Source organism: Excalfactoria chinensis, chromosome 1 (genome assembly GCF_039878825.1).
Source record: "Excalfactoria chinensis isolate bCotChi1 chromosome 1, bCotChi1.hap2, whole genome shotgun sequence".
In the NCBI taxonomy this organism is placed as follows: Eukaryota; Metazoa; Chordata; class Aves; order Galliformes; family Phasianidae; genus Excalfactoria; species Excalfactoria chinensis.
This window is the reverse complement of record NC_092825.1, coordinates 181,169,526-181,196,203: the sequence shown is the minus strand read 5'-3', so window position 1 is coordinate 181,196,203 and position 26,678 is coordinate 181,169,526. Positions and strand designations below refer to the sequence as shown.

At 47.7% G+C, this 26,678-nt stretch overlaps 1 protein-coding gene across 4 annotated transcripts; it reads left to right on the top strand.

Moving 5' to 3' along the window:
• Window positions 1-1,173: 1,173 nt before the first annotated feature.
• Window positions 1,174-18,174, top strand: TSKU (tsukushi, small leucine rich proteoglycan). Of its 4 annotated transcripts, none has more exons than XM_072339527.1 (3): window positions 1,174-1,412; window positions 4,414-4,499; window positions 14,677-18,174. In XM_072339527.1, the coding sequence occupies exon 3, from the start codon at window positions 14,684-14,686 to the stop codon at window positions 15,740-15,742; it is 1,059 nt and encodes a 352-aa protein (XP_072195628.1). In that variant the 5' UTR covers window positions 1,174-1,412; window positions 4,414-4,499; window positions 14,677-14,683; the 3' UTR covers window positions 15,743-18,174. The 4 variants fall into 4 exon arrangements, with proteins under 4 accessions (XP_072195628.1, XP_072195644.1, XP_072195631.1 ...); XM_072339543.1 differs by lacking the exon at window positions 1,174-1,412 and adding an exon at window positions 3,989-4,034 and having other exon boundaries at window positions 14,677-18,168; XM_072339530.1 differs by lacking the exon at window positions 1,174-1,412 and adding an exon at window positions 4,068-4,106 and having other exon boundaries at window positions 14,677-18,168.
• Window positions 18,175-26,678: the final 8,504 nt, after the last annotated feature.

The window sequence follows — 26,678 nt, the reverse complement described above, 5'->3', positions numbered from 1 at the left end:
AACATGAGTCCTCTGTGACTCATGAACTCAAGGTCGCCATCCCTTTGTCCAAATATTGCCACAGAACCACAACAAGAAGCACTCTCCCATTCCTTTCTCCAGTATCACAACTCAAATGGAGACCAGCCACCTCTGGGTCATTAAACTCAACCACTGGGAATCTCCACTCATCCTACAACAAATACAGCTTCTTTGCTCCCCAGACTGTGGGGTTTTGCCTTCTTTGTTCAGCTTGGTCACATTTCAAAGGTTTGTTAGCTCCAGTCTCCTTCAACAGCTGGTGCTGAGCCAGGACCAGCAACTCAAACCAACACCCACAGTCTCCCAAACTGGGACCTCAGCTTACAGCATGGGGCCGGTGAGCCCTTGGTGCTGTCTTGTCCTGCTCATGGAACCACAGAATCATTAAGGCTGGATAAGACCTCCAAGATCATACGGTCTTACTGTCAGTGCAACACCACCATGCCTACTCATAGAATCATTAAGGTTGGAAAAGACCTCCAAGATTATCTCGTTCTACTGTCAGTCTAACATCACCATGCCCATTAACCACGTCTCGGTACCTTGGAGTGCTGGGTGTGTGTCCTACACATCCAAAATCTGGATATGGAAGGTGTCTGTGTATAGGACCCACTCCTGAAACATGATGCTTAGTGATATGGCGTAGAGGGAATGGATGATAAGCAAAACGGTTGGACTGGATGACCTTAGAGGTCTTTTCCAACCCGAATTATTCTACGATATTATGAATACAGGTCAGGAAAAAGAGTAGAGGGGAATTCTGAAGTCAGTCCACAAAAGCAATGGGGCTATAAGGGGTGGTCCTGTGTGGAACCATGAGTCAGACTCAATGATCCTTGGTGGGTCCCTTCCAACTTCGGATATTCTGATTCCATGATAAGGGATTTTGCCCAGGGGATGTAAAGCCAGCTTCAAATACACACATTCCCTTCTTCTGCAAAAAAGTGGGAGGGAGACATATTTCTTTAGCGGGATCAAGCAAAAATCCCCATTCCTTTCGAGGGGTCACTCCAGAATTAAGTTCACAAAAGAATAAAGGAGAGGGGGGGAGATTGGGGGGGGGGGGGGGGGTCTATCAGCTCAGGAGTCGCCCAGCGAAGCGCAAGTCCTGCCTCCTTCCTCCTCCTTCTCCTCCTCCTCCTCCTCCCAGATGTTCCCTTGTGTGCAGCCATCTGTTGAGCTCCCTCCTCCCTCCTCCTGCGGGGAAGGGGGCAACCCGCCTGCCCGGCCAGCTGCACGCCTCGACGGCGGCGGCGGCGGAGTAGGAGGAGGAGGAGGAGGAGGAGGAGGGAGGAAGGATCCTCCCGGCCCCCAGGCTGTGCTGCTGCCGGCTCCCCGCCGTGGGAACCGGCGCTGCGTGCCCGTAGGAGTGGGAACAGACCCCGGTCCCGGTGAGTGCCTTCCTCATCCTCTCCCCACGCAGTGCTGAGGGTTAGGGGGAGGATCAGCCATCCCGAATTCTCTATTATTATGGGGGGAGAGGGGGGATGGAGGGAGTTAGGAGGTGGGGATGTGCTGAGCGAGGGCGAGGGGAGATCGATAAGGGTTGTCCCCTCCCCCACCCGGAGCGTCTTCGAGTGGGGAAACTTTTGCAGTGCGTTGAAGGCTTATTTTGTTTTTTGCCACTCGTGGGATCTCGGCGACGCGGTCACATCTGCTCCAAAAAGCGGAGTGGGGATGGGGGGATGGAGGGGAGTGAAACCACAGAGCTTTGGGTTGGAGGCAAAGCACTTTTTCCCCGCTGCGGCCATCCCTTAGGGGGGAGGTCGGGGTGTAGGACCCATCCCGAGCCCCTCTCGCTTTCCTCCCTTCTCCTCCCTCCGTGCAATGGTGGCTGCGGAGCACTCGGAATTGCCACGGCTGCAAAGTAATCCGAGCAGCAGCTGGAGGCTGCGCACCGCCTCCCGTGCCCGGCTTCAGCGCTTCGGTTTCACACAGGGCTCCCTGTCTCCCCCCTCCTCTTTCCCCCCTTTCTCTCCCCTCCCAGCACGGAGAGAAGGGATTTTTTTTTTCCCCTTAATTTCTTTATTTCTTTATTTTTTGGCTGCGTTCTTGAGCTTTAGAGGCTCTCAGGAGCCGCGTAAAGGTAAGGGGAGAAAGAAATGGGGGGGGGGAAAGGGAAGTCAAAGCTCAGAGGATGGATGAGGAGGGTGCAGAGGGTGTTGGAGAGATACGAGCACGGCGAAGCTCCCGCCTGGGAATTTCCCATAGCTCTTGAGTGGATTAAGCTGGAGGGGAAGGTGTGTTTGGGGAGGGGGCAGGGAAAGGAAGCAGCCTTGGGTTTTGTGTGGTGATGTGGATCTGTTGGCAAAAAAAAAAAAGAGAGAAAAAAGAAAGGAAAAAGAAAAGGAGGGGGGGGGGGCGGATAAGGAAAACATAAATGGAAAAAAGAAAGGAAGAAGAAGGGGGGGAAATATAAGAAAAGGAAGGGGGGGGGGAGAAAGAAAAGGGAAAAAAGAAAGAAAGGGGGAAAAGAGAAAGAAAGAAGCAAAGGAAGAAAGGGGAAAAAATGAAGAAGAAAGAAAGAAGGAAATTATTGGGGGGAGGGGGGGGGAAGCAAGGATAGGAAAGAAAGGAAAAGAAAGTGGGGGAAAGAAAGAAGGAAAGGAAAAACAAAGAAAAAGCAGCTGCTGGTTGTGACTTTTGAAACAGGAGGTCAGAAAGCACGGGGCTCCCCTGATAACGCACACACCCTGTAAACTTTTCAGCAGCACCATGGAAACTTCATATTAATGCTGCAGTCATTAAGAGACACAGAGGCCAGCAGATTTATTAATGCGGCCGACCACAACACATGTCAGCCCTCCCCAAACAAAGAGCTCCGTCAGCTCTGTTGCTCTGTTTGGGATGGATGGGAAGCCCCAGGATGGAGAGAGGGGTTCAGGTTATGGGGAAGTGGCATTGCCTCCGTTAACCGGCGTTCCCCTTTGTGGTCAGCAGAACCCTGATGCAATTTGTTGGCAGTGAAGGTATTTGGAGCCTGGAGAGGTACATGGTTGGACGAGATGGAACCATGGTTGGTTGGGAAGTTGATCTTAAGAGGTTTTTTCCAGCCTTTGTGATTCTGTGGTTAGTTGGATGGGATTATCTTAAGGGTCTTCTCCATCCTTAATGATTCTATGATTCTACGGTTAGTTGGATGGGGTTATCTTAGGGGTCTTCTCCAATCTTTATGATTCTATGGTTAATTGGATGGGATCATCTTAAGGGTCTTCTCCATCCTTAATGATTCTATGATTCTATGGTTAGTTGGATGGGGTTGTGTTAAGGGTCTTCTCCATCCTTAATGATTCTATTGTTATTTAGATGGGATTGCTCTCCATCCATCGTGAGTCTATGACTCTATGATTAGTTGGATGGGGTTATCTTAAGGGTCTTCTCAATTCTTTGTGAGTCTGTGATTGGTTGGACAAGGTGATCTTAGAGGTCTCCAACCCTAAGGGTTCTACAATTGGTTGAATGAGATGATCTTAGAGGTCTTTTCCAACCTGAATGGCTTTATGATTCTATGAGCTGAGCTGTTGGTGTTGGTCGCGGCAGCTCCGAGACAGAGGATTTCCCCGGGTGCCTGCCATGATAAATCAGCTGCCGTCAGACTGAATGAGAGCATTCACTGAAGTTACAGTAGGAAACTTGTCTCTCGTGGACACTGTGCCATTGCTCTGCAGAAAGCAGCCGGTGCCCATTGCCGGCATTGCGCTGAAATATCGCATTGATCGCCGCTGCCGAGCTCGTCTAGAGGCACGCGGGGTTTGATTGCAGTGCTATGTGAGCACGGGCAGTGCAGAAAGGGAAGCTTAGAGAGACGCCGTGGCAATGCTTTAAGGGTACATCCCCAGGAGGATTGACAGCGTTAAACTTGGCTGGCTGCTCCTAGCAGCCCTGCGGTGCCAAAGCAAAGTGAGTCGGCAGCCAACGTCACTCTGCACTGGGGCTGCTCTTGGTCCCTTTATAACCCCTGGGAGGCAGTGCCAGACCTGGGAGGCTGTGGGACGGGAGGTGCTTGCTCACACGTGGGTTATAAACAGGCTGAGCAGTGTCTGTTCTCCCTATCCCCGTTGTTGCAGAGGCAGTGGGTGCGCAGGGTGGGTGCTGCCAGAGACACGAGGTGGTGAATGAATGGGAGCAGCTTGCATGCAGGGAGCGACTGCAAAGTGCCTGGAGGGAGGAAGGATGTGACATCCCAGGGGAGCATGATTTCTGATAGCAAAGTACAGCAGGGAAGACTGCAAGGTCCGAGCGAGGGGTTGTGCTGCATCCTTATTTCTTCAGACCGTGTGTGCGAGGAAACATAACAGCATTGGAAAGCTGGGAGCAAAAAGCTGCGAAACAAACAAAACGTATAAAAATTATTAATTTTCTTCTCTTTTCTTTTTTTTTTTTGGGACATAGGAGGAAGCATCCAGCACTGACCCAGTGCTGCAGTGACAGCAGTGTGTGCCACCCACCCCGGTGCGAGACGGAGCCAACAGAAGGAGGTGAGGCACTGTGAGGCACTGCCTTCCTCAGGTTCAGACTTTTCCCTCTATCCCTAACTGCTTTTTCTCCTCTTTCACTCTCTTCTCCCTCCTCCCCCTTTCCCCAAGCAAAGGCTGAAGGGGGGGATATAAGACAAGAGACATCCTTGTCCACAGCCCTTTCGACCCTATAGCACCAATACAGTGGGGCTGGAGCAGGCAGCAGCCACAGCACTCACAGCCTGGAACGGCTTCAAAAGAAACTTCCGAGCAGTGAGATGTTGGGGGCCGGGAGGAGATAAAGGCTGGCTCGAGCAAGCCCTTTCTTGTATGAAAACTTGGCACCTGGACCCAGCGAGATGAATGTATGGCAGGCTCTGCGCCATTCATTCTTGGCCGAGGAAGCCTTGGGATTTTTGTTAGTATTGCAATTTATTTTTTACTTCTTTTAATTTCCTGGAAGCTGCTGCTGTTGCTTCTCGGAGGATTCGAGACTCTCAGCAGGGAAAGGAGGGGTGGGGGGGGAGGAAATGCATTCCCTGAGAATCTCAAAGACTGCAGGGGATTATCCCAACCTGTCCGCTGCTGCTGCAGCACGGGACATTCCTGAGTTGCATTAACCAGGCTCCAAAGGGAGCAAGCTGGAAAAAAGCACTTTATCATGCTTGCAGCCTAGCAGAGGGCCATGTGCTGTGTGTAACAGCTGAGTGCTGGCATCCGTGGGGCTTCTCTTTCTTCCCCATTCCTTCCCTCGTGATTCTTTTTTGCTGTCTGTGATGCTGACTCCCCACCTTCCTCTGATCAATGCCTGGCTGTGATGCGAGGGAGAGGAGAACAGACCCATCTTTAAAGGGGGAGGGAAAGTGCAGCTGGAGGAAACGTGGTTCCCACTGCTGGGACCAAAGTGTGGGTCCTCTTGGGGCCAGGAGACAGCATGTGCCTTGGAGATTAAGGGCTCTGATTCCTCCCCATCAGGGCTGATGATGATTCCTGGGGTTTTTTTTTATCTGAGGTGGGAAAAGAAATAAGACTTTTTATTTGACTTTGAATGTGAGATCACCAGGAAAATTTCAGACTTAGAGGCAAAGCCCTGCTAGGGTGGATGGGCCTGCAATGTAATTCCTTACACCCATTGTATCTGAAACTCTCCTAATGGGGCAGGATGCATTCCTAGCCCCGGTTACCTCTGAATAGGGACATCTGTAGCTAGATCTATGGCTCATGGGATTGCAGGATCATGCAGGAGCTCTGAACATGGCTCATTGCTGTACTGAACTGTCCCCAAATATCCCACTGGGATGTCTCTATCTCTGGTGTTTGCAACACAGTGTATGACAGCCCCCACATGCTTTGGAGGATAAAATGGAGCAAGGAGCCAGCACTGTGCTGGCCATAGAATAACAGAATCATTAAGGCTGTAAAAGAAAACTTAAGATCATCTACTCCATCAACCCATCACCCATGCCCACTAAGCTATGGCCGACCATACAGGGACAGAAGTATGGGGCTGCTGCAGTTTGAGAATTCTGGGCCTTACTTACTCAGCTGTTGAGCAAAACTGAGTCAAATTAGGCTAGGACTTGGTTTAATGCAGGGTTAAGTGGTAAATGATAGTGGTTTTGTGCATCCTGGGTGGCAGGTCAAGGTCTGTGACATGACAGAAGCATCAGCACACTGGTGTTGGGCAGGAACTTCCCCGTGAGCTGAGAGCAGAGGAATTTCATCTTGGGGTTTGAGTGGTGGATTTGAGGCTTGTCGTGCTTCCTCCTTGTTCACCTCTCAGTCTTGGGACCAACCACTGTCACCTTTCTCTCCAGAACACCATCCAAGAGGAACTAGAAGAGAGATTTAGGTTTGGTAGGAGGAAATTTCTTGCTCATGATGGTGAGGCCCTGGCACAGATTGCCCAGAGAAGCTGTGGGTGTCCCATCCCTGGAGGTATTTAAGATCAGTCTGGATGGGGCTTTGGGCATCTAGTCTATGGTAGGTGTCCCTGCCCATGGCAGGGGTTGGTACTGGATAGACTTTGAGGTCAACCCGAACTCCTTCAACCCGAACTGTTCTGTGATTCTGTGATCACTAAGGAAGTCAAAGAGCAGCTGGGACAGGAACCACAATGGGGACAATGCTTTGCTCCTATAGCCTTTGTTAGCTTTACACAGAACCTCCTTTCCCTCCCCAAGTCCCTTCCCAAATCTTATAGGGCAGAGAGAATATCTCAAGTGTTTCGCTGGGGTGGAGGCAGCCCCTGAAGCTCCCAGCGATGCTCTGCTGGGCAGCCCCCATGCTGAGCATCCCATTGTTCACAGTGGTCACGTTGCAAGAATTATTGGCACTGGGGACTGCCGGGAGGGGAAGGAGCCTGGAGCCTCCAGCTGTGCTGTTTGCAAAAATGACGGCCAGGATTGTATTTATTATCTCCTTGGTGGAGGGTCTGCAGCTGCACAATGACAGCCACAGGCAGTAAAGAAGCCTGGAGATTATTGTGAGGGGAAGGAGGAGGGGGGGGAACAGCCACAAAGACAAATTAAAAGCCCACAAAGAAGCTCTGAGCCAGGACAGCACTGTAGGACACCCAGTGTAACTCTGCCTCTCTGATTTGCCCTCCCTTATTGACATCCCAATAGGGAAGGCTGTGAGGAGAAGGGACGCTGGGATTTGCTGCCTTTTGGAGAGCTAAAGCATAGGATCCTTGTAAAATCCTTCTATTGGAACTGGAGGCTCTTCTCCTGCATCCTATTTTCCCTGTGATTTTCATGTCATTTTGGCTTGCATTTGGCTAGCCAACTTGTAGCTTCAAAGAGAAAGAGAAGGAAAACCTTCATAGGCACGTGGTGCAGGGTGAGCTATTTGCGTCTAAACAGGAAGCAGCAGCATCACCCTGGGAGATGTTACCTTCCTTTACTATCCCTCCTCTCCCACCCATTTGGCTCATCCCTTCCAGAGGGGCCCATCTATGTCCATGTCCTTTCCATCCTCTCAGCTCATCCCCTCCAGAGAAACCTATCTATATCCATCTCTCTTCCATCCATCCAGTTCATTCTTTCCAGAGAAGCCCATCCATTCCCATCTCCTTTCCATCCACCCAGCTCATCCCTTTCAGAAGAGCCCATCCATGTCCATCACGGTCCTTTTGCAACCATCACACCAGGGTTGTTGAAAGCAAACCACATCAGGTGTGCATGATATGCCCAAGAAACTCTAGGAACAGTAAAAAGCAAGAAGTGTAGGAGTCTCCGTATGCTTCAAATCTTAATGTTTCTCATTGGTTCAATGCATGGTATTCATCCTACAGTGCAGTCCTCTTGAATTATATCACGTCTGTGGGAGCTGAAGTGGGTGAAGCTGGGACTCAAGTGTGGGACAGCATCATAAGGTCTGAGGCTATAGAAACTTGCTGTGTTCAGCATAAAATACATTTAAAAGGTGTTTTACACCTTAAAGATTCACATCAGCTTGGTTTATTTTGTCTGACGGCTTGACATCAGAATTGGCCAGAGAAGAGGGGAGCAAGCACCCTCAGCCCCATGTTACAGACAAAGCAGTGATCTGGCACTTTGAACTTGGTGTTTTGCAAAGCGGATGCAGCCCTGAAGGACTGAATCCTGCTGGGTTGCTGCTGTGATTTGGGCAAAGCCCTGCAGCATCAGAGAAGATGAGTTCTGCTGGTGGCTCCACTTGGCCCCTCTATGGCAGAATGTTTCACAGCTGCTGTAAACCTTGTTGTAAAGCCGCCCAGCTCCCATTGCTGGGAGATGCTATGCCAAATGACTGCTCTGTCTGCTTGGTTGTGCCAAAATAGCTCCTCTCATTTTGATGTGATCACCCACAGGGGTGATACTGGAGCTGGAAAAGACCCTGAGCTCCCGCATCCCTCTTGGTCATCTGCTTTGATCGTGTTGGGAATCAGTACTAATGGTGGTGCTTCCAGTTTCCATGTTCCACACTGAAAATGCTCCCAGAAGCCACGTGGACCTGGTTTTGGTATCGGGTTGATGTGACGTGTTGGTGGTTGGACCAGATGATCTCAGAGGTCTTTTCCAACCTTAATGATTCTATGATTCTATGTTGTGGTCAGGAGGTGATGGTGAGACGATTCTCTTGCATTAGAACTGCCTCCTCCAGGCACAAGCAGAGCTCAGTGTGAGGCTGGTGAACAAAATCAATTTCAAAAGCCACAGGAGACCGTTTCCCCCCACCGCAAGAAATAGTTATAACCTGAGAGCAGGAACCAGCTGTATTTCGGCAGCGGATGTAACTCAGCTGGAACTCACCCTATGGGCTGGCAAACCTGCCTACGCAGGTTTCCTTTTGTTTGAGCCAAAAATACCCCCCTACACACCTTGATTTTCCTCCTGGGACAGTGCTGGGGGGATTGCATAAGTGGAATAAACTGTTAGTTGTTTAAGCACTCGGATGAGGAATCACCCTTAGCTTCTTGCAAAGCAGATGGGATTTGTGATACGAACAGTTGGAGCAAAGATTATTTTAAAAGGGCTCTCAATTTCTGTTGTAAAGAAAGGATGATTATTATTAGTTAACTTAAAAAAGAAATACTGCAGGGACCGCTTCAGCAGAGCAAGGGACATCATTTGACCCAATGGCAACAAACCTATGATGTGATGCTGTTGTAGGGATTGGAGGTGCTGGGCTCCCTGTTAACCACTTTCATGTGTCTTCTTTGCAGCCTGGTGGGGTGAAAGGCTGTTTTGTTTTGGGGTTGTGAAACACTTCTGATGCTTATGGCTTGTCTGGCTTTGCTTTTGCTAATCTTACCTGTCTCATCCCCTGCAACATCTATGAAAATCACCACGGAGGACAGGGAACAGTCCCAGGTGCTGGTTAATCATTGCTTTTTGGCTCAGCATTTTCTTCATGTCCGGAGCTGACAAAAGCAAACAGAAATTATAAAGCTTTGGGTTAAAATGAGGAGCAGTGTCTGGTTTTTCTAGCTCTTCCACATCCCAAATTTACCCACTTTTTGGTGAGATTCAAGCCTTGCAATGATAGCCCTGACAGTGTGGTTATTTCCACCCCCAGTTTGGTGCCTATTGCATGTAATTCCCACATAACCTGCTAATGAGGATTCCCAGTGTCACTCGGGTTATTACTTGCTAACAACTTTACTTTGGTTTTGGAGCTCCTGATGGAATGCAGAGGAGATGGTTTCACATCCATTATTAGAAATCATCTCACAGATAACATGTTGGCCCTGCATTTAATTCTGACTTTCTGAAGAGACCAAAAAGGTGAAGGAAAAAGCATTCATCACCCTTGGGATGACTTCAGCTCCTCTTCACACCATGGAGCGATAAGGGTCAATGATGCCACCTCAACAGCTCAGTACCCCTAACCCAGCGCTGGGGTTGGAAAAATAGGGTGAAGGATAAGGAGAAGATGGGGTTGCACACCCCTTTCTTTTTTCCTTATTTTTGGCATGGCTCTGCTATTTTATTGCACTACACATTAATAAACCACCTCTGATAATTTATCATCCAAAGGTGGCTAGAGGGGCAGCTCCTGATGGAGCGAGCCATTAAATCAAATTGAATTAGGAAATGCCAAGAAACAAACTTTCATCCTGCTGTCACCAGCACCTATGGAAACTCCAATAAATTCCCCCAGACCTATCCATTGGAATTCAGGATTAAACCTAACCAACGGGTACTTTGGTTCTCATTAGGTCTCCTCTCCCTACACCCAAACACCAAGTGCAAAGCTGACATCCTAAACTCGCTTATGAAATAAGATACAGACAGTTCAGGAAACCTTGCTCCTATTTACACCAAAAATGATTGAATTACAGAAGCACTGGGGTTGGAAAAGACAACAGATCATCTAGTCCAACTGTCAGCTCTTCCGTAAGGAAACACTGGTCGGTTTAATAAGCTTTATAGAGGGGACTAAATATATATTTTTGTTGTATTCACATAGGGAACCCTTCTTTAGCAAAGAGCAAAAGTCAGAACGACATTTACTTTCAATGGATTCATAAAACAAACAAACAAACTTCTCAGCAGCAATTTCTTTATCACAGGAGGAGTGTGCATTCATGAGTCAAGGGATTAATGGTCTCCTTGTAGTCTGGTTTGAGCCAGTTTTGTCTTCTCACTGTGATGTTTGGAACCCAACTGTAGTTGCAGCTGTGGTGTCATTTGGTCTCAGTGTGCCAGAGTCCACACTGGAGATCCGCAGCTGTTGCTGGTGCAGAGCCCTACCTGATGATTGCTCTTGTTTTACATAATGAATAAGGAAAATGTTTTGTTTTAAAGTCCATCCCAGTTGCATCTCAGAGCCTCACAAGCATTTAGAGAGAAAGAGCAAGCTTTATGTCTTGCCTTGCCTTGCCTTGCTTTGCCTTGCTTTGCCTTGCCTTGCCTTGCCTTGCCTTGCCTTGCCTTGCTTTGCCTTGCCTTGCCTTGCCTTGCCTTGCCTTGCCTTGCTTTGCCTTGCCTTGCCTTGCTTTGCCTTCCCTTGCTTTGCCTTCCCTTCCCTTCCCTTCCCTTCCCTTCCCTTCCCTTCCCTTCCCTTCCCTTCCCTTCCCTTCCCTCCCCTTCCCTCCCCTTCCCTTCCTTGTCTGGAGGATTTATGGCCTCTATCACAGATTTCTATGTTTTCTAATAGCCTTTCCTTTTCTCTGCCCCAGTTAGTGAAGGCGGCCAAATGAGCCTTGCTATGAAGACTTTGCCTTTTGTTCACTTGTTTAGTATAGAATACTGTAGAATCACAGAATCATTATGATTGGAAAAGACTTCTAAGATCATCTCTAGTCCAACCATCAGCCCATCCCCACCATTCCCACTGAACCACATCCCTCAGTGCCACATCAACACGGTTCTTGAACACCTCCAGGGACAGTGACTCTGCTGCTGCTTCCCTAAAGTTTAAGCAGAAAACTGACAACAAAACTGGAAACTCTACCCAATCTGTCCACCAGGCTTTAGACACATAGGAATTCATGTCATGCCTGATTTGTTTGTGAGCTACTGTTGAGAAGTTCTCCCCATTCTTGTAATTCTGGTTGCTGCATGTGCTTCAGGTTTGGAGGATGCAGCCAGGAATGGGGTGGGAAGCAGAACCCCAAGGATCGTTCCACTTTACCTTGGTCAAGGGAGAGATGAGGTGTCTCCAAGTATGTGTTTAGTTCTTTACAGATTTCACCCCCCTTCAGTCTGATTCCCAATGAAGGGATGAGACCTTGATCAATAGGCTTCTGACCAAGGTGGGATGTGACAGCAGTTCCCACCTGGGTAAAAAGGATTTTTTGGGGTGAGTTTGGACTGGATCCTAGGATGAATTTATTCATGGGAAGCCAGGTCAGGTAATGAGCTTCTCAGAGAGGTGGTGAAGTCTCCATCCTTGGAGTTATTTAAGAAACATATGGATGTGGTACATAGGGACTTGGATTAGTGGTGGTCTTGGTGGTGATGGGTTAATGGTTAGACTAGATGATATTAAGGAACTTTCCCAACATAAATGACTATATGATTCTATGAGGTGACAGAGTCTCAGCTATGGATCACTGGACAAATGAAAAAAGTCCTTAAGAAAACACAGAAGGAGGAAAGCAAGTGCAGTGAGAAGTGTGAATCTGCAACAGTGCCACAACAGGGCTTTCCTCTATCCTACTCCCCCAGACTGGGTTTCCTTTGCAATCTGGTTTTAAAGTTAGAGAGACTTCTAAGGTTTTTTGGCAGGGAAATCTCACAGTGAGGCTTCCTCCTGGTTCTTGCTAAGCAATGGTGCAGGAGATGAGCAAACTTGCAGATGTGGGGAGCTGGAATTTGGGGCAGAAGGCTGACACCCTGCAGGGAGCTTGCTCTGACCTTGTCTCTGTTACCCACCACTGGATCTCCTTGGGGAGTGGGGTTGACTCAGGATATTCGCCATGCAGAAAGGACAAGATAGATATAAAGAGCCCTGGGGAGTGATGCTTCATTCCAAAGAGCTCCTGGGAGCTCTCAGGATGCAAAAATACTCTCACAGCATGACAGCCATAGAAATGAAGACGTCATTGAAGAGAACAGGGTAAAACCAGCCCTAGGGTTGGTTGCTTTCTCTTGGTGTCCTTCCCCCACATCCTCGGTGACTGTCCCAGGCAATGGGCCCAAGGCTCCTGGCATTGCCTCCGGGTGAATGTCCCCAGTGCTGCAGGAAGATAACTCATCTCCCTTACACGAGGGGATACCTTGGCCTCCTGCCTTTATCAACAGAGCGGCTCGTAGGCAGGCATCCAAAGTCAATTGGATGTGGTTTCAAATACACGCTGTACGCAGATGAACTGTAAATGCCTGTGGCATGTTTCTTTCCCCATTTCAAAGAGCTGGATCGATTGCTCCATGCAGCAATAAAGCATGCCCATACCTGACTAAGCTCTTTGCTGATTATCTGGCAATATGCAGAACACTTTTTCTTGGTCTAGAAGGAGACCAAGACCTTTATTTCTCCTATCTTTTATCAGAGCTATTGGCCAAGAGGCTTGTTAGTCTATGAATGCTTCAAATCACTCCATAAGGGAGTTTTTAACTGGTAGTAATAGATTGCATCTCACCAGTCTCACACTGATGTGTGTTTGGAGCTTCTTGGGGTCTGATCCATTGCCCCCAGAGACAATGAATGAGATGCCAGCAGGAACAAAACTGGGGTTTCAAAGATAAGGTTAGGAGGCACTATCCAGGTTGAGATATCAAGTGGGAATAGCTAATTAATGGGATCTGGGAGAAGAGAGACCAATAATATTTTAAGAGATTAAAAAAAAAAGAGATATCACTGAGCCTCTCACCACTAATAGCGGGGTGACACTAAGGCAGATGCTTCTCTGTAGATGAAACATTTAACACTGAGGTTTCTTTTAGTTTCCAATGATGAATGATTGCAAAATGGAGCAACGGTCTGCCTGTGCAGAACCGGAGCGGGGGTCGACATCAATGTCATGAAGAAAGAGTTATCTGGAAATGCATCTGCAGATGTATCCACTGCATCCCCTCTGCTCACACATGTTTTTTCTCAAGGAACACTTAAGATGGGCTCATCTTACTGGTTTTCTGTTGTTTCTACAGAATAATGTACCCCGGAGGATTGTTTCTTGGCCTTTAGCAATGCTTTGGTTGCAGGCATTTTGGACAGAGTCCCAAACCCTTCCCTCTGGTCACAGGAGAAGTGGGAGTTACTCCCAGACAAGTTGTATCAGTGATCAGGACAATATTTTGGCCGGGCATTTTCCGTTTTGCATTTCTTTTGCGCACTGCAAGGCACACGCAGCCATCACACAAGACTTCAGCTGGAACAAAGGAGGACAGCCCTCTCTGCTGACCTGCAGGATCGCTTACATGCTCTTATTTATCCTCCCCAGAGATGCAGAGCAAAAGCTTTTTTGGCTGGCTTTGGAAGTCATGCAGCTGCAGTTGCCCATGGTTATGCAGAGTTGCTGCCAGAATGTGATCAGAAAAGGGCCAGCAGAGGTGGGAGGTACAGATGAGCTCTCTTCCTCCCCTGGCTGCAGTGACGGAGGGAGATAAATGTCTCAGGTGGTGGCAGTTCAAAATCAGAGGGGTGGAGAGATCTCCTCACTTGCTAGCATCGTTAATCAGAAAGAATGCTTAATTAGCAAAGACTCCAGAGTCTGTGTGTGAAATAAATTGGCTCCCTCCAGTCAGTGCCTTTGAGAGAGAATGGGCCCACCACAACATATTCTGGGGTCCTTGGTTCCCATGGTAGGTGAGGAGCCAAATGGCCACCGTCTGTTCTGCCTGCCATCACCCAGAAGGGGTTGGCTTGAGACACGTTACATAAAGCAATGAGTCTGTCTGCTGAAACACATCTAAATTTGCGTCTGAAGTCAAAGTGAGGGAGACATGCAGCCCACTGGCAACAGGCAGCCTTCTAGAAGTTCACAGAATGATAGAATATGCCAAACTGAAAGAGACCCATAAGGATCATCTAGTCCAGCTCCTGGTCATCAAGTCCAGGTCTTGGAGGTTGAACTCTTGGATATCTTGTAAAATTCCTACTGGGGACTGCAACATAAGAAATATAGTGTTTAGGTCATCCTTGTTATTTACTTATAGTTAGTTATTACTTTAGCAGAATGCTTGTTCTGTCCCTTTGGAAAGACAGAGAAGAATGAGTGGCTCAAAATGTTTCACAGCTTCAGTAAAGTAAGGCAATTAAATCTAATTTTTATCATCTTGTTTTCCAGGTCAACGATGCAGTTCTTAGCCTGGTTCAACCTGCTGCTTCTCCTTCCGTGTTTCAGTACCACCAAAACCTGTTTTCCTGGCTGCAACTGTGAAGTGGAAAGCTTTGGTCTCTTTGACAGCTTTAGCCTGACCAAGGTAGACTGCAGTGGAATAGGCTCACACATTGTTCCTGTCCCAATCCCACTGGATACCTCCTACTTGGATTTGTCCTCAAACAAACTGGAAACAATCAATGAATCAATGTTAACTGGGCCTGGATACACCACCCTGGTGAGCCTTGACCTGAGCTACAATAAAATTGCCAAGATCTCCTCCACAACCTTCTCCAGGCTTCGCTACCTGGAGTCTTTGGATCTGAGTCATAACTCTCTGGAAGTCCTTCCAGAGGACTGCTTCTCCAGTTCTCCTTTGGGTGACATAGATTTGAGCAATAACAAGCTTTTGGATATAGCAGTGGACATTTTTGCTTCAAAGGGTCAAGGAAAACCCTTGAATGTGGATCTATCCAATAACATGCTCAGCAAAATTACAAGGAACCATGAAAAGAGCATCCCAAACATCCAGAACTTAAATCTTTCTGGAAACAGGCTCATGTCTGTGCCAAACCTCCAAGGCATTCCTCTTCGATACTTAAATCTCGATGGCAACCCGCTGGCCAAGATTGAGAAAGGAGACTTCAAGGGGCTGAAAGGTTTGATTCATTTATCTCTCAGCAGCCTCCATGACTTTAGAGAGTTATCTCCTTACAGTTTCAAGGAATTACCAGCCCTCCAAGTTCTGGATTTATCCAACAACCCCAACCTAAGGTCATTGACTGCTGAAGTTATCTTTGGCCTGAACTCTATACAAGAGCTCAACCTCTCTGGGACCGGCGTGTCCTCCTTGCCAAAGACTGTGCTGAAATACCTACCTTCTCTCAAAAGCATCACCTTGAGGAAGAACATACAGTGTTTTAAGACCATCAAAGAAGGACAGTACCACCGACAAATCGGGCTGACCAAAAAAGAGGTCCTCAGCTGTCACGACAGCCATGGGGCCGTAGCAGCAGCGCCTTATGTTTTGTGATTAAAGAGAAAGGGATGGGGAAGTTGGAGTGGGAGGGTGGGAAGGGGTGGCAGGGAGGGGGGCCGTGAGGTTTGCACATGTGTTGGACTGGGCTGGATTGCAGCGTGCCTTTTGTAAAACTGTCAATAATTTATATATTTGTATATGCCAATACTTGATTGTTTGTGGGTTTTATATACTTGCAAATCCTCGCTCGCAGGCCCCAGATTCTACCTGGTGTGTTTGGGGGCTGCATAGCTCAAGAACAGTGCTGATGGACACTGAGGACCCAGCTGGGTCTTGGGGCAGAAGAGCTGCTGTGGTGCAAAACTTCACGCCCCAGACCAGTCTGCAGGTGCAAAGATAGGCCTCTCCAAAGTGCACCCCCAAACCTGCCAAATCTATAGCTGTTGGCTTCCAAACCCATTCTTCATCCCTGTTTTTAATTATTATTCCCCAAGAAGTGCCTTCTGGATGTTGCCTTCATTAGCAGCACCCTGTTCCTTGTCATGCACTTTCAGTCTGAAGAAACATTTCCAGACAAACCTGAACGCAGCGTGCTTCTAATGTGCTGGGTTTTGCATGATATTTGCATTGATGTGCAATGAACGCTGAGTAAGTAGAGAGAGTTTTCCATTCTTTTCTCCCTATTTTCCCATCTCGATCCTTTGTATGTCAGATTACTTTAGGACCAGCCTTGGCGATCTCCCATCTTTTTGACGTTGGTGAGATATTGACACATTGCTAAGAAGGAGAAGCTTCTCACTTTTGCTTCCATCAAGCAAATTAATTGAGAAACCACATAGCCAAGCTTTAAAAGAAAAAAAAATAATAATTCCCTCCTTCCTTTCTGGGTGAACTTGGAAGAAAACTTTGACAATAGTTTTCATCTTGATGACCTTAACCAGCCAAGACGCATAGGACTCCAGAGCAAGCTGTCTCCAGGCTGATGTTCCCCAGCTGAACTCAACATCTGCAGCTCAGTTGGGTGTCAACTTCCAGAACGTGCCAGGGGAAGCATTAGCCTGCAACCTTGGAGCAATTTGCTTATCATGGGAAGGATCTTGAGCTGTATTTTCATTCTAGTTTCATGGCTTTTCTTTGTCCTTGGAGCTTTACACATTTTTCCTCCACTCTGAAATGCTGGCAAAGCAAAAGGGAGCTCCCCTCATCCCACTTCTTCTCCAGGCCAGGAGAAAGTGGGCAAAGGCAGCACAGTGCTGAAGCCTTCATCTTCCTCATAGGAGCTTCACCAATGGAGATATCCATCCCAAATCTGCCATGCTCTGTCCTGGGGATGGGAGGGTATATTGTGGATGGTGATCCTGCACGGACTGGTCCATGGCTTGTTCTCCACACCTAGCCTTGCATCAGGACAACCTTAACATTTTTGAAACAGGTTGAGAGAATCACAGAATCATAGAAAATCCTGAGCTGGAAGGGACCTGTAAGGATCATCAAATCTGATTCCTGGCTTCACACAGTATGACCCAAAAATAAGACCATATGACTTAAGAGTGTCACTTCTTGAACTATGGCAAGCTTGGTGCTGTGACCACTTCCCCGGGGAGCCTGCTGCAGTCCCCAACCAACCTCTCAGCAAAGAACCTTTTTCTGATACCTAACCTGAATCTCCCTCGAAGGAGGAATTCCATGAGACATAAAACCAGTCCACAACCCTCCTTGGAAGAGTTGGGAGGGGCTCAAACTTCATCTTCGCACCCCCAAAGGTCTTCAGAAATGGAAAGCATGTTGCCCAAAGCATTTGTCTCCAGCGATGGTAGAAACCTGCTGAGCCCGTACAAGCCAGCCACTGCCAGGGGGCTCACCCCAGATTCAGCGCCTTACTTTGGATATTTCACCTATTTCCTTTATAATGGTAGGCCATAAGGTAGGATTTTAACCCTTTTTGTCAGTGTTGGGGGCTTTGCCTCTCTGTTGAGCCTTTTAAAGGTTCAACCAGCCTTCACATTCATGAGAAACACAGTGGTTTTCTTAAAAAGGCAGTGGGAATGCTTGCAGGCAGATGGAGATCTGGAGGAGAACAGCAGCCAATTGCAGTGCAAGGAGGGGGCAGTTTGGGAAACAGGAGGTGGTTTTTTAGTGGATCTTGCTTTTTTAAGAGAATTCTTTTCTGCTGGCAGAAAATGAAATGTAATTTAAGAAAAAGAATTGTTTAATGTTATAAGTCTGTATGTAGATGCAAGGTTACAGGGATCATATACTGTTAGATTCACCGGCTTTGCACCACTGTGGTAAATGTAAAACCCAATGTGACAATCCAGTTGAAGACTGCAATATTTCCTGGTGTAATCTCACGCTAGCTGCAAGCTGAACAAGTCTTAGCAAAGGCTGGCAAATACCATTGCTGTATTAGTTTGTTTTTTACAGAACCTCGGCAGCATTGTAAGACTTTGTGGTTACTCACAATATAATAAAGTGATTTGGAGTTGAACAAATGTGGATTTATTGTTTTAGTGATGGGAGGGTGGTAGATGTTTTTGGATCCAAAGTACAGTGCTGTGTGTTGTTGCCATTCCTCTATGGCTTCTTTTGCTGTGCTCAGCCGTACAATATCTATGGGTGTTGCATTTCCAAACTGCTGTGCTTGTCTCATTGGGCTGTTCATTAGTGGAAAAGTTAAAAAGCATTACAAGGTCCAGGTAAGCTGGACTGGAAGGAAGTTAAAGACATTTGACAGTGTCCAGAATTGACACAAGAGCATCTGGAGCTAATGCAATAGGCTGTGCTCCAAAGTTTGTTAGAGGCAGTGGGAAGGTCTTCGTGGATTTAGGGAATGGTCTGCTAGTTAGAGTTGGAAGGCTGGGTTTGCAGAAGGGGTGATGTGGGGAGGCCCACAAGCTGTCAACCCTATCCTTCAGGACTGGAAACCATGGGGGATTTATCTCCAGGAAAGGCCTGTTCTGGTTCCCAGCACTGTTAGGAACTGCAGGGGAAAGCCAGGACCAACATATAGAGATGGCTGGACTTGCCAGTCCTTGTTGGCCTCTACCAACTCAAGATCTTCCATGATTCTATGATACCATGGCTTCTGTGCTCACCATGGCACAGTTTCTGCCCACCAGGCTGCATCACAGTTTTCCTTCTGCATCTCCTTCCGGATCACAGAATCATAGAGGCATTAAAGCTGGAAAAGGTCATCTCCTGCAACTGTCCACCCACCACCATTGCTGCCCATTAAGACAACTCCATAAGGACCAGATCTCCATGGTTCTTGAACACCTCCGGGGACAGTGAATCCACCACATCCCCAGGCAGCCTGTTGCCAGTGTCCAACCTCTCTTGTGGAGAAGAAGTTTTTCCTAATATCCAACCTGTTGGGATCTCTCATGCCACAGGACAGGGCTGTGCAGTCTGTTCTGCTGTCCTGGTCTGCAGGGCAAGGACACAGTCTCCAAAGTGATGGGTCTGAATCCATCTATCAGATGGATTCTCCAAATTACTTGTGAATGCCCCAGCAGCACTGCGTTGCACTTTGTGTACTCCTCCACCCTATCTTAGCTTCCTCTCATTTTGCTGGTTATTTGAATCACTTAAATAGCCTATCTGAAGTCTTTTACGTTGGAACAGGTACGTGAATCCCACCTGCATCATGATGCCCTATGCTGTTTATGGATCCTTCTCCATCATAGGGCAAAGACAACAAAAACACAGCACCCACTGAGGAAGAAAAGGCCCAAGGTGAAATCAGGCTTGGAAAATTATACAATCATAGAATCATTTGAGTTGAAAGGGACCCTTAAAGGCCATTTGGTCCAGCTCCCCTCCAATGAACAGGGACACCCACAGTTCCATCAGGTGCTAAGAGCCCCATCCAATATGTCACTGTCTCCAGGGACAGAACATCCACCACCTCTCTGGGCATTCTGTTCCAATGCTTCACAACCCTTATGGTAAAAAACTTTCCTTATATCCAGTGTAATAACATCTGAGGAACTCACTTCCTGAAGCTGCCACCAGCTTGATATCAAGGAATCATAAACTAAACTCCAATACCAGATGTCACCCAAGGCTCCCAGACCAGGACAACCAGCCAGGCAAGCTCTGGCTGTCTCCAGGACCAGCCCAGCTCTGTGGCCGGATGCGTTTGTCCTGGCAAGCGAGATGGATGCTTTAATTAGAGGCTGACTATTTTTAGAAGCTGGAAAACCTCAGCGGAGGCTGAGCAATGAGGATACGCTTAGGGAGGGGGAACAGTGGCTGAGTTGGTGTTTGCTAACAGGAGCGTCAGCTTCTCACCTTCCTTTCCACCACATGGGGAAATATATTGAGGGTCACCTCCCCTGTTTCCACTTACATCCAAGGGTCAGAGACAGCACAGCACAACGCTGTTGTCTTCATTTAAAAAGATGAAGCTCCCGATAGTCCAAATCACTCAATCCTTATCTCTGTTCCGTAGGAGCTGCTTCTCCAAGCTGTCAGCCCACAGAATTCCCTTGCTGACTGATAATGTGACCAGTTCACAGCAGCACTGGGTGCCGTCCCCTTTTAAAAATAGCCACCCCACTGTATATTTTCCATTTTGCATGAGGTTTTTATTTCCAGCACTTCTGCTTCACACACCCGGACTCAGTCAGGCTGGAAAGCACCAATGCACTTTTGCCAGGCCAGGAAATAACGCACCAATAACCCCCTTCCAATTCCTCGTTAGCAGTGGATGTGTGTCACGGCACTTGCTGGTAATTGACTTGTGCCGTGCTGGGAATTTGAACCTACATTTCAAAGAGATCGTTAACCTCCTTTTCCTTCTCTTTGAACTGCTTCACTTTATTGTAAGCTAAAGGAAACAGACGGCTTCTTCCTCCCAGAGCCCCTTTTGATGAGAGCTCGGCACGATGGAGTAGAGGGCACAGTACCAGCAGTGAGGCTGGTGGCCGTGTGCGAAGATGTATTTCAGTGGGATCAAGCTTTCTCTTGATTTCAGATGGGACTGAAGATAAAGGAATTGTCCAGAGATACCCAAGGGATTGGCAGAGAGGCATAGAACAGTGTTTTGCAGGGTCTCAGCCCACATAGGATCAAGGAATAGACATGTGTTGTGGGTCACTTCCCCCAAAACCAAGTTGGAGACCCTCTTCCATGCTAGCCATCCTACATGGCTTTGACCACATGATATCACAGTTTTCCTGTGGTGCTTCAGAAAGTGTCAGTTTGCATTAGCTATCCGCTTTGCCTCCTTGCTAGAAACTCTGCTGAGCATCTCCAAGTGACCTGAGTATGAATCCATAGAGGATCTATCTCAACAGCATTTTTTCCACCACCTGAGACAGGTGACGGGAAGGAGATCCGGGGTTGGAACAGAGCTCTGTTGTGTCTGCATGGCTCTTCTACAGACCTTAATCCAACAACATCCAGCTGTTAAAACCCCTTCCATAAATGATTGTCCTTAGCCTTTTGTAGGACTCACCAGCAATAGTTAAATATAGACGGGGCTGATGATCTTCATAGAGATGGGCAAAAGAGGATTTCACTGATCTCTGAGGTTCCTTCCAATCCAAGCCATTCATTCCATGTTGTTTGCTGGATATCAGCAGTTCCAGAAAAGCATAGCTAAGCCTTCTTTGCACAGAGAACAGCCCATGGGCAACAACACTAGGGCAGTGCTGTCTGAATTGCTTCAGCTCCCTCCTTCCTAAATCTAAAATCAGAGCCAGCATCACAAAGCAGAGCAGAAGAACCGCAAGCAGCAGGGATTCCATCCCAGAGTGACAAAGGGTTATCAACATTATCTCCAGCAGTCTGGTAGAAAGGAGATAGAAATATCTTTGTTTTCCCACCCCAGGTCACAGGAGAGGAGAAGATCCCTTGTATCAAGTCATACCCCACATTTCATTGTCACGGATCTCAATGTGTTTTGCTGCAGAAGAGAAGCAAGTTGCCCTGCCTGAAGCAGCAGCTTCATACGGCAGAGCAAAGCTATGCAGTTTCCAGAGCTCTGGAGCCAGCCAAACACCATTAGCCTAGCTTATTTTTTTTCATCCAAGCAAGGAAGCCCTGGCTCCTGGCAGGCTTATTAGCTTTGGCATGGAGCTCAGCTGACAACTGGCCAAGGCATTTTGGCTGCAGCTGGACCAGTCTGGCTTGTGTCCCACCAGCTAGAGTGTCTCCCCATTACACCACCCAACCCTCCTGGTTTAGGAGGGACAAAACGAGCTTGTGTGCCTGCCCAGATGAGCCCTGGGAACAGCTACAGATTCGCCAGTATGGGGCTCTGTTCAGACTATGAAACTCTTCACCATATATATCCAAAGATCCCTAAGATTCAAATACTTCCTTGCAAAGCAGTTGGTTGTTTAAGAAAAGGAGATTTTCCTCTGTTTGATAAAGGTGGTGCCTTTGAGCCAGTCCCGACAGCCTGACCTGGTGACTTGGACACAAGTCTACTTGAGCCACTGGTCATCTGGCACAGATAGGGATAAGCAAATTGTAACCTGCTTTTGTTGCTCAGCCTGCCTCCTTCAAACTTCAGGAATATTTTCTTAGAATCACAGAATTATAAGATCTGTAAGGCTGGAAAAGACCTCTAAGATCATCCAAGTCCAGAAATCAACCCATCCCCACCATGCCCATTGACCATGTACCTCAGTGCAACATCCATGTTTCTTGAATGCCTCCAGGGACAGCGACTCCACCACCTCTCTGGGCAGCCTGTGCCAATGCGTCGTCACTCTTTCCAAGAAGAATTTTTTCCTAATATCCAACCCACAGTTGCTCTTTCCAGGGACTGAAATAGTTTCACACACAGGTGGAAGAGCAGATAAAATCCCAAAGGCCAATGGGATCTGGAAATCCAGCACAGGGTAGACCTTCCTCAACTCTGTTTCTTAACCCCTCGTTTTCCTGATTACAAGAAAGGAGGGCAGCCTGAGCCCAGAGCAGCCCTGCTTCTCAGCTACCCTAGTTCCCTCCTAGGAAGAAGTGTCCTTGGGGTGGCAGAAGAAATTGTCTCTGCTCTGGGATCCCAAAGAAAAGTATCACATTGAGGTCAGTTGGTTTCATCAGGTGGTTCTACTTCACACAGAAAAGATGCTGAAAACATCCTCTGTCCTTCACAGCCACAACTCACACCCATGGTCCCATGTGAAGGCTGTAGTTAGATGGGATCATTTGCTTCCAGCTTAAGTGCTTTGGGTAACAGGGATGCAAGGGGCTTACCCACAGCTGATTGTGCATCCATGCTGCTACAGATTAAATCTGGTGTCTTGACTCGAGTCTTAAAACTAAAAGCTGCAAAGGCCAACTGGCCCATGCTCCTTGTGAGTCTGGCTTGGCATCAGCCAAATTTACCCTTTCCTAATGGGAGAGCATCTCCATTGGTCTTGCAGGTCTCTCTGAAGAACCAATTTTCAGCCTTTGTCCTTCCTATCACAATATCCCCAGACTCCAACATAAATCTTCCTCACCTGCATCCTTGACTGCTGACTCCTCATCCTTAACCCCACAGAGGTGGTGAGGAGGTCACAAAATCTACGAGCAATGGTGTGTCTCAGCTATGTCTGAAATGCTGATGGCATTAACTACCTTCCAGCAAAAGGCACAGCCTGGGATGCAGCAGGTAGCATTTTTATCATCTTCACAAGATGCATTAACTATGGGACCCGTTCTTCTGCCACTCACCTGCTATGCACTGCAGACTGAGCAGCCAGCACATGTGAAAAATAAAGGGGATGCTCTGCTGGGAGGAGATAAGGACAGAAATTGCCCCATCGTGTTTAATTGGGTAATCCAGAGAAGCACTGCTAGCAGGAGACAGAGCTTCCATCAGTCCCACTAGGATCTCTTTGGAGTAGGGCAGGCAGGAGGGAGCCTTAGGAGGATCTTTGGGGTCTGGCTTGTAAATTACACAGCTGTAGCAAAGCCACTACGAACACACTGCACTGCCAAGTGGGGACATCAGAGAAGAAGAGAGCATCCACCATGGCTTAATGCATGGGGGATGGAGGTGACCACCTCCCTGATAGACCTCTCTAGTCCTTGTTTGGTTGAAGGCACCATGACGAGTTGGATGGAATGGGAAGCCAACCACATTCAGCAAGAGGGAATCATCTGAGGCAACAACATCTTTCAAATCAGTATCTCTGGATATCTCAGCATCAGGAGGACTGACTTGATGGGCCATTAACATAAAATCTAACAAGTGTTAGGGAACCTCAGGGATGTGGAATGGGCTGGCATGGGATCCAGGCTGGGGCAACACAGGCAGAAGGGGATGGACAGATGTGTAACAGCCATCAGCTCTTAACAAAACAAGAGAGTAGTTAATGTGGGATTTCATCAACATGCTTGCAACCCAGACAAATGCACAGCCGTCTATAAACACAGTCATGTGTCAAAGCAGAAAGCCTTCATCAGCATTCATTACGTTGCAGGCTCTGAGCCTCTGCTGATAAAGGCAGCTGTTGTGGTTTTATTGCATCACAGTTGCTCCAAGGCATTCTGCTTTATTTTTTTCTTCTAAACTGTGTTATGTGAGATTAACAAAACATGCATTAAGCAGTGTTGAAATTGGACCACGGACAGATCTGAAAACATGGCTCTAACGGAAAGGGCTTTTAACCCTTTTATTACCAGAAAGGGCTTAGCATGGACATTGAGGGAGAAGCAAATAGGTGCATAAATGGACCCTGTACAGATTTAGGAACGCTACCTTATCCATCAGAGAGAGGGCTGAGAGGGATCATTACCTATGAATATTAACACAGGGGAAAGCTGTGTGATAGCAGAGCAGGGAAGGGGGGGGGTATTCAGTCATTCTGATAAGGAAAATAAGATACGATGGGTGGAAGATAGCACTACATTAATTCAGCCTTTGAAGTGGACACCAACTCACTGCTGTTTAGGTAATTAAATATTGGAACAGCTTATCAGGGAGGCTGCAGAGTCCCTGGTGTTTCTTATGTTGAAATAAAGATTAGGTTATCTATGAAAGGAGATGTTCTGGTCCAATTTCTGGGGGGGGGGGGGGGGGGGGGAAATAAATCTCATGAGCATGAAGCCAATGCTGGGAAGAGAGCTCAGAAATTCCTGGCTCCTATCCCATAGTCTACTGGAAGATAGATAAGCTTCCACGTTTCTTCAGACCTCATATGAATCATGGAACTACTTAGAGGTTTCTGGGTTTGCTTGGCATTTTATTGCAACAGCAATAGACACGGTCTGACTGTGCTCAAGTGATAGGGGATGGACAGGAAATCTATTTCCCAAAGGGGTTCAGAATCCTGCCAAAGACACAAGAGAAGCAAGAAAGGATCCCCTGGTGTCCCTGACAGTGCTCCAACAATTCCATGAGATCATGCAAGCCATAAGCAGCAGGGAAAGGAGGAAGAAAAGCATGGCAAAGCTTGGAAGAGCAGATGAGTGGAGTGATAATGATGGAGAAAAGGGTGCAAACCCCAATGGCATTTGGCCAAGGGCAGGATCCAGCCATATGAGGCAAAGTGCTGGATGTCAGTTGCCATCTCCAAGAAAGAGTATGGCCAAGAATGAACAAGAATAAGGGCTGGGAGTCATTCAGCCACATGGAGAAGAGCCAAAACTTGCCAGATGGGCCAGAAGGGTGCTGGGCCTGGTTAGAAACATCTACACTTGAAACACTGGAAGTTGAGTGAGATGAATTCCAAAGAGGATGCCCGAAGTGAAGCAGTCAAAGTAGAAAGACACTCCTGTAAGGCAAAGGTCTCTTTTTAATTCCCAGTTGTGAAAGGGACTTCCAAAATAATCTGACTGGAATCATCTAAAGCTAATCAGATGAGAAAATGGACACAAAGTTGGGCTGTAGGGTGGTCTCTTGGTCTCTTGTGTTGGTTGTCAGGAGAGAATGGTCAGAAATCCCACTCTAGCAGCACCAGAAATGATGTGGGGAAGCCAAAGATCCAGACTGATGATTACCCCCTTCTTCGGTTTTATCTTTTTTATTTAACTATGTATATCTAACAGGGAGGAAGAAGTTAAAATACATGAAATAAACCAGAATTAAAACAAACTATGGTCAGAAAGGGAAAACTGAGCATTAAGCCACAATGAACTCAGTTTAGGGTAATTTTTTATCTTAGATTTGGTATTAGGAGGTTTTTTTATTACTTTTCTGAAAACCCCTTGGAAGACCCCATTTGCTTCAAACAGAACTGACTGTGTTTTTAATAATCTTCTTGATTTTGGTCACTGAACCAAAAAAAATCCAATTTCTGCTCAGGTCTCTTGAAGAGCCCAGTATGTGATACAGGGTTTCCTGTTCCCCGTACGTCCCCATGTAGGCAGGAGGAGAGAGAAGATGGAGTAGTCCTGGTGAAATCTCACTCTGCAGGAATATGTTTGCAGGAATTGGGCCATGCTGGGTTTCTGTCTGTCCATCTACTCTCTCGGGTCCCTGCTCCTAAAGGAAATGGGATATATTTAGTCCACTACTGCACAATGTTGGATGGATCCTGACTCCCGTGAGCTGGAGATACTGCCAGGTGGGCTATGGGAAGGAAGAGGGAGAGAGAGGGAGAGGGAGAGGGAGAGGGAGAGGGAGAGGGAGAGGGAGAGGGAGAGGGAGAGGGAGAGGGAGAGGGAGAGGGAGAGGGAGAGGGAGAGGGAGAGGGAGAGGGAGAGGGAGAGGGAGGGGGAGGGGGAAGGAGAAGGGAGGGGAGGATAGAGGAGAGGAGAGGAGAGGAGAGGAGAGGAGAGGAGAGGAGAGGAGAGGAGAGGAGAGGAGAGGAGAGGAGAGGAGAGGAGAGGAGAGGAGAGGAGAGGAGAGGAGAGGAGAGGAGAGGAGAGGAGAGGAGAGGAGAGGAGAGGAGAGGAGAGGAGAGGAGAGGAGAGGAGAGGAGAGGAGAGGAGAGGAGAGGAGAGGAGAGGAGGGGAAAAAAAGCACAAAGAAAATCAGCCTATGGCACTGGCCCTGTACCTGCCTCTTCATTCAGAGCTTTCAGCCACAGCGGAGGTAGAATTACAG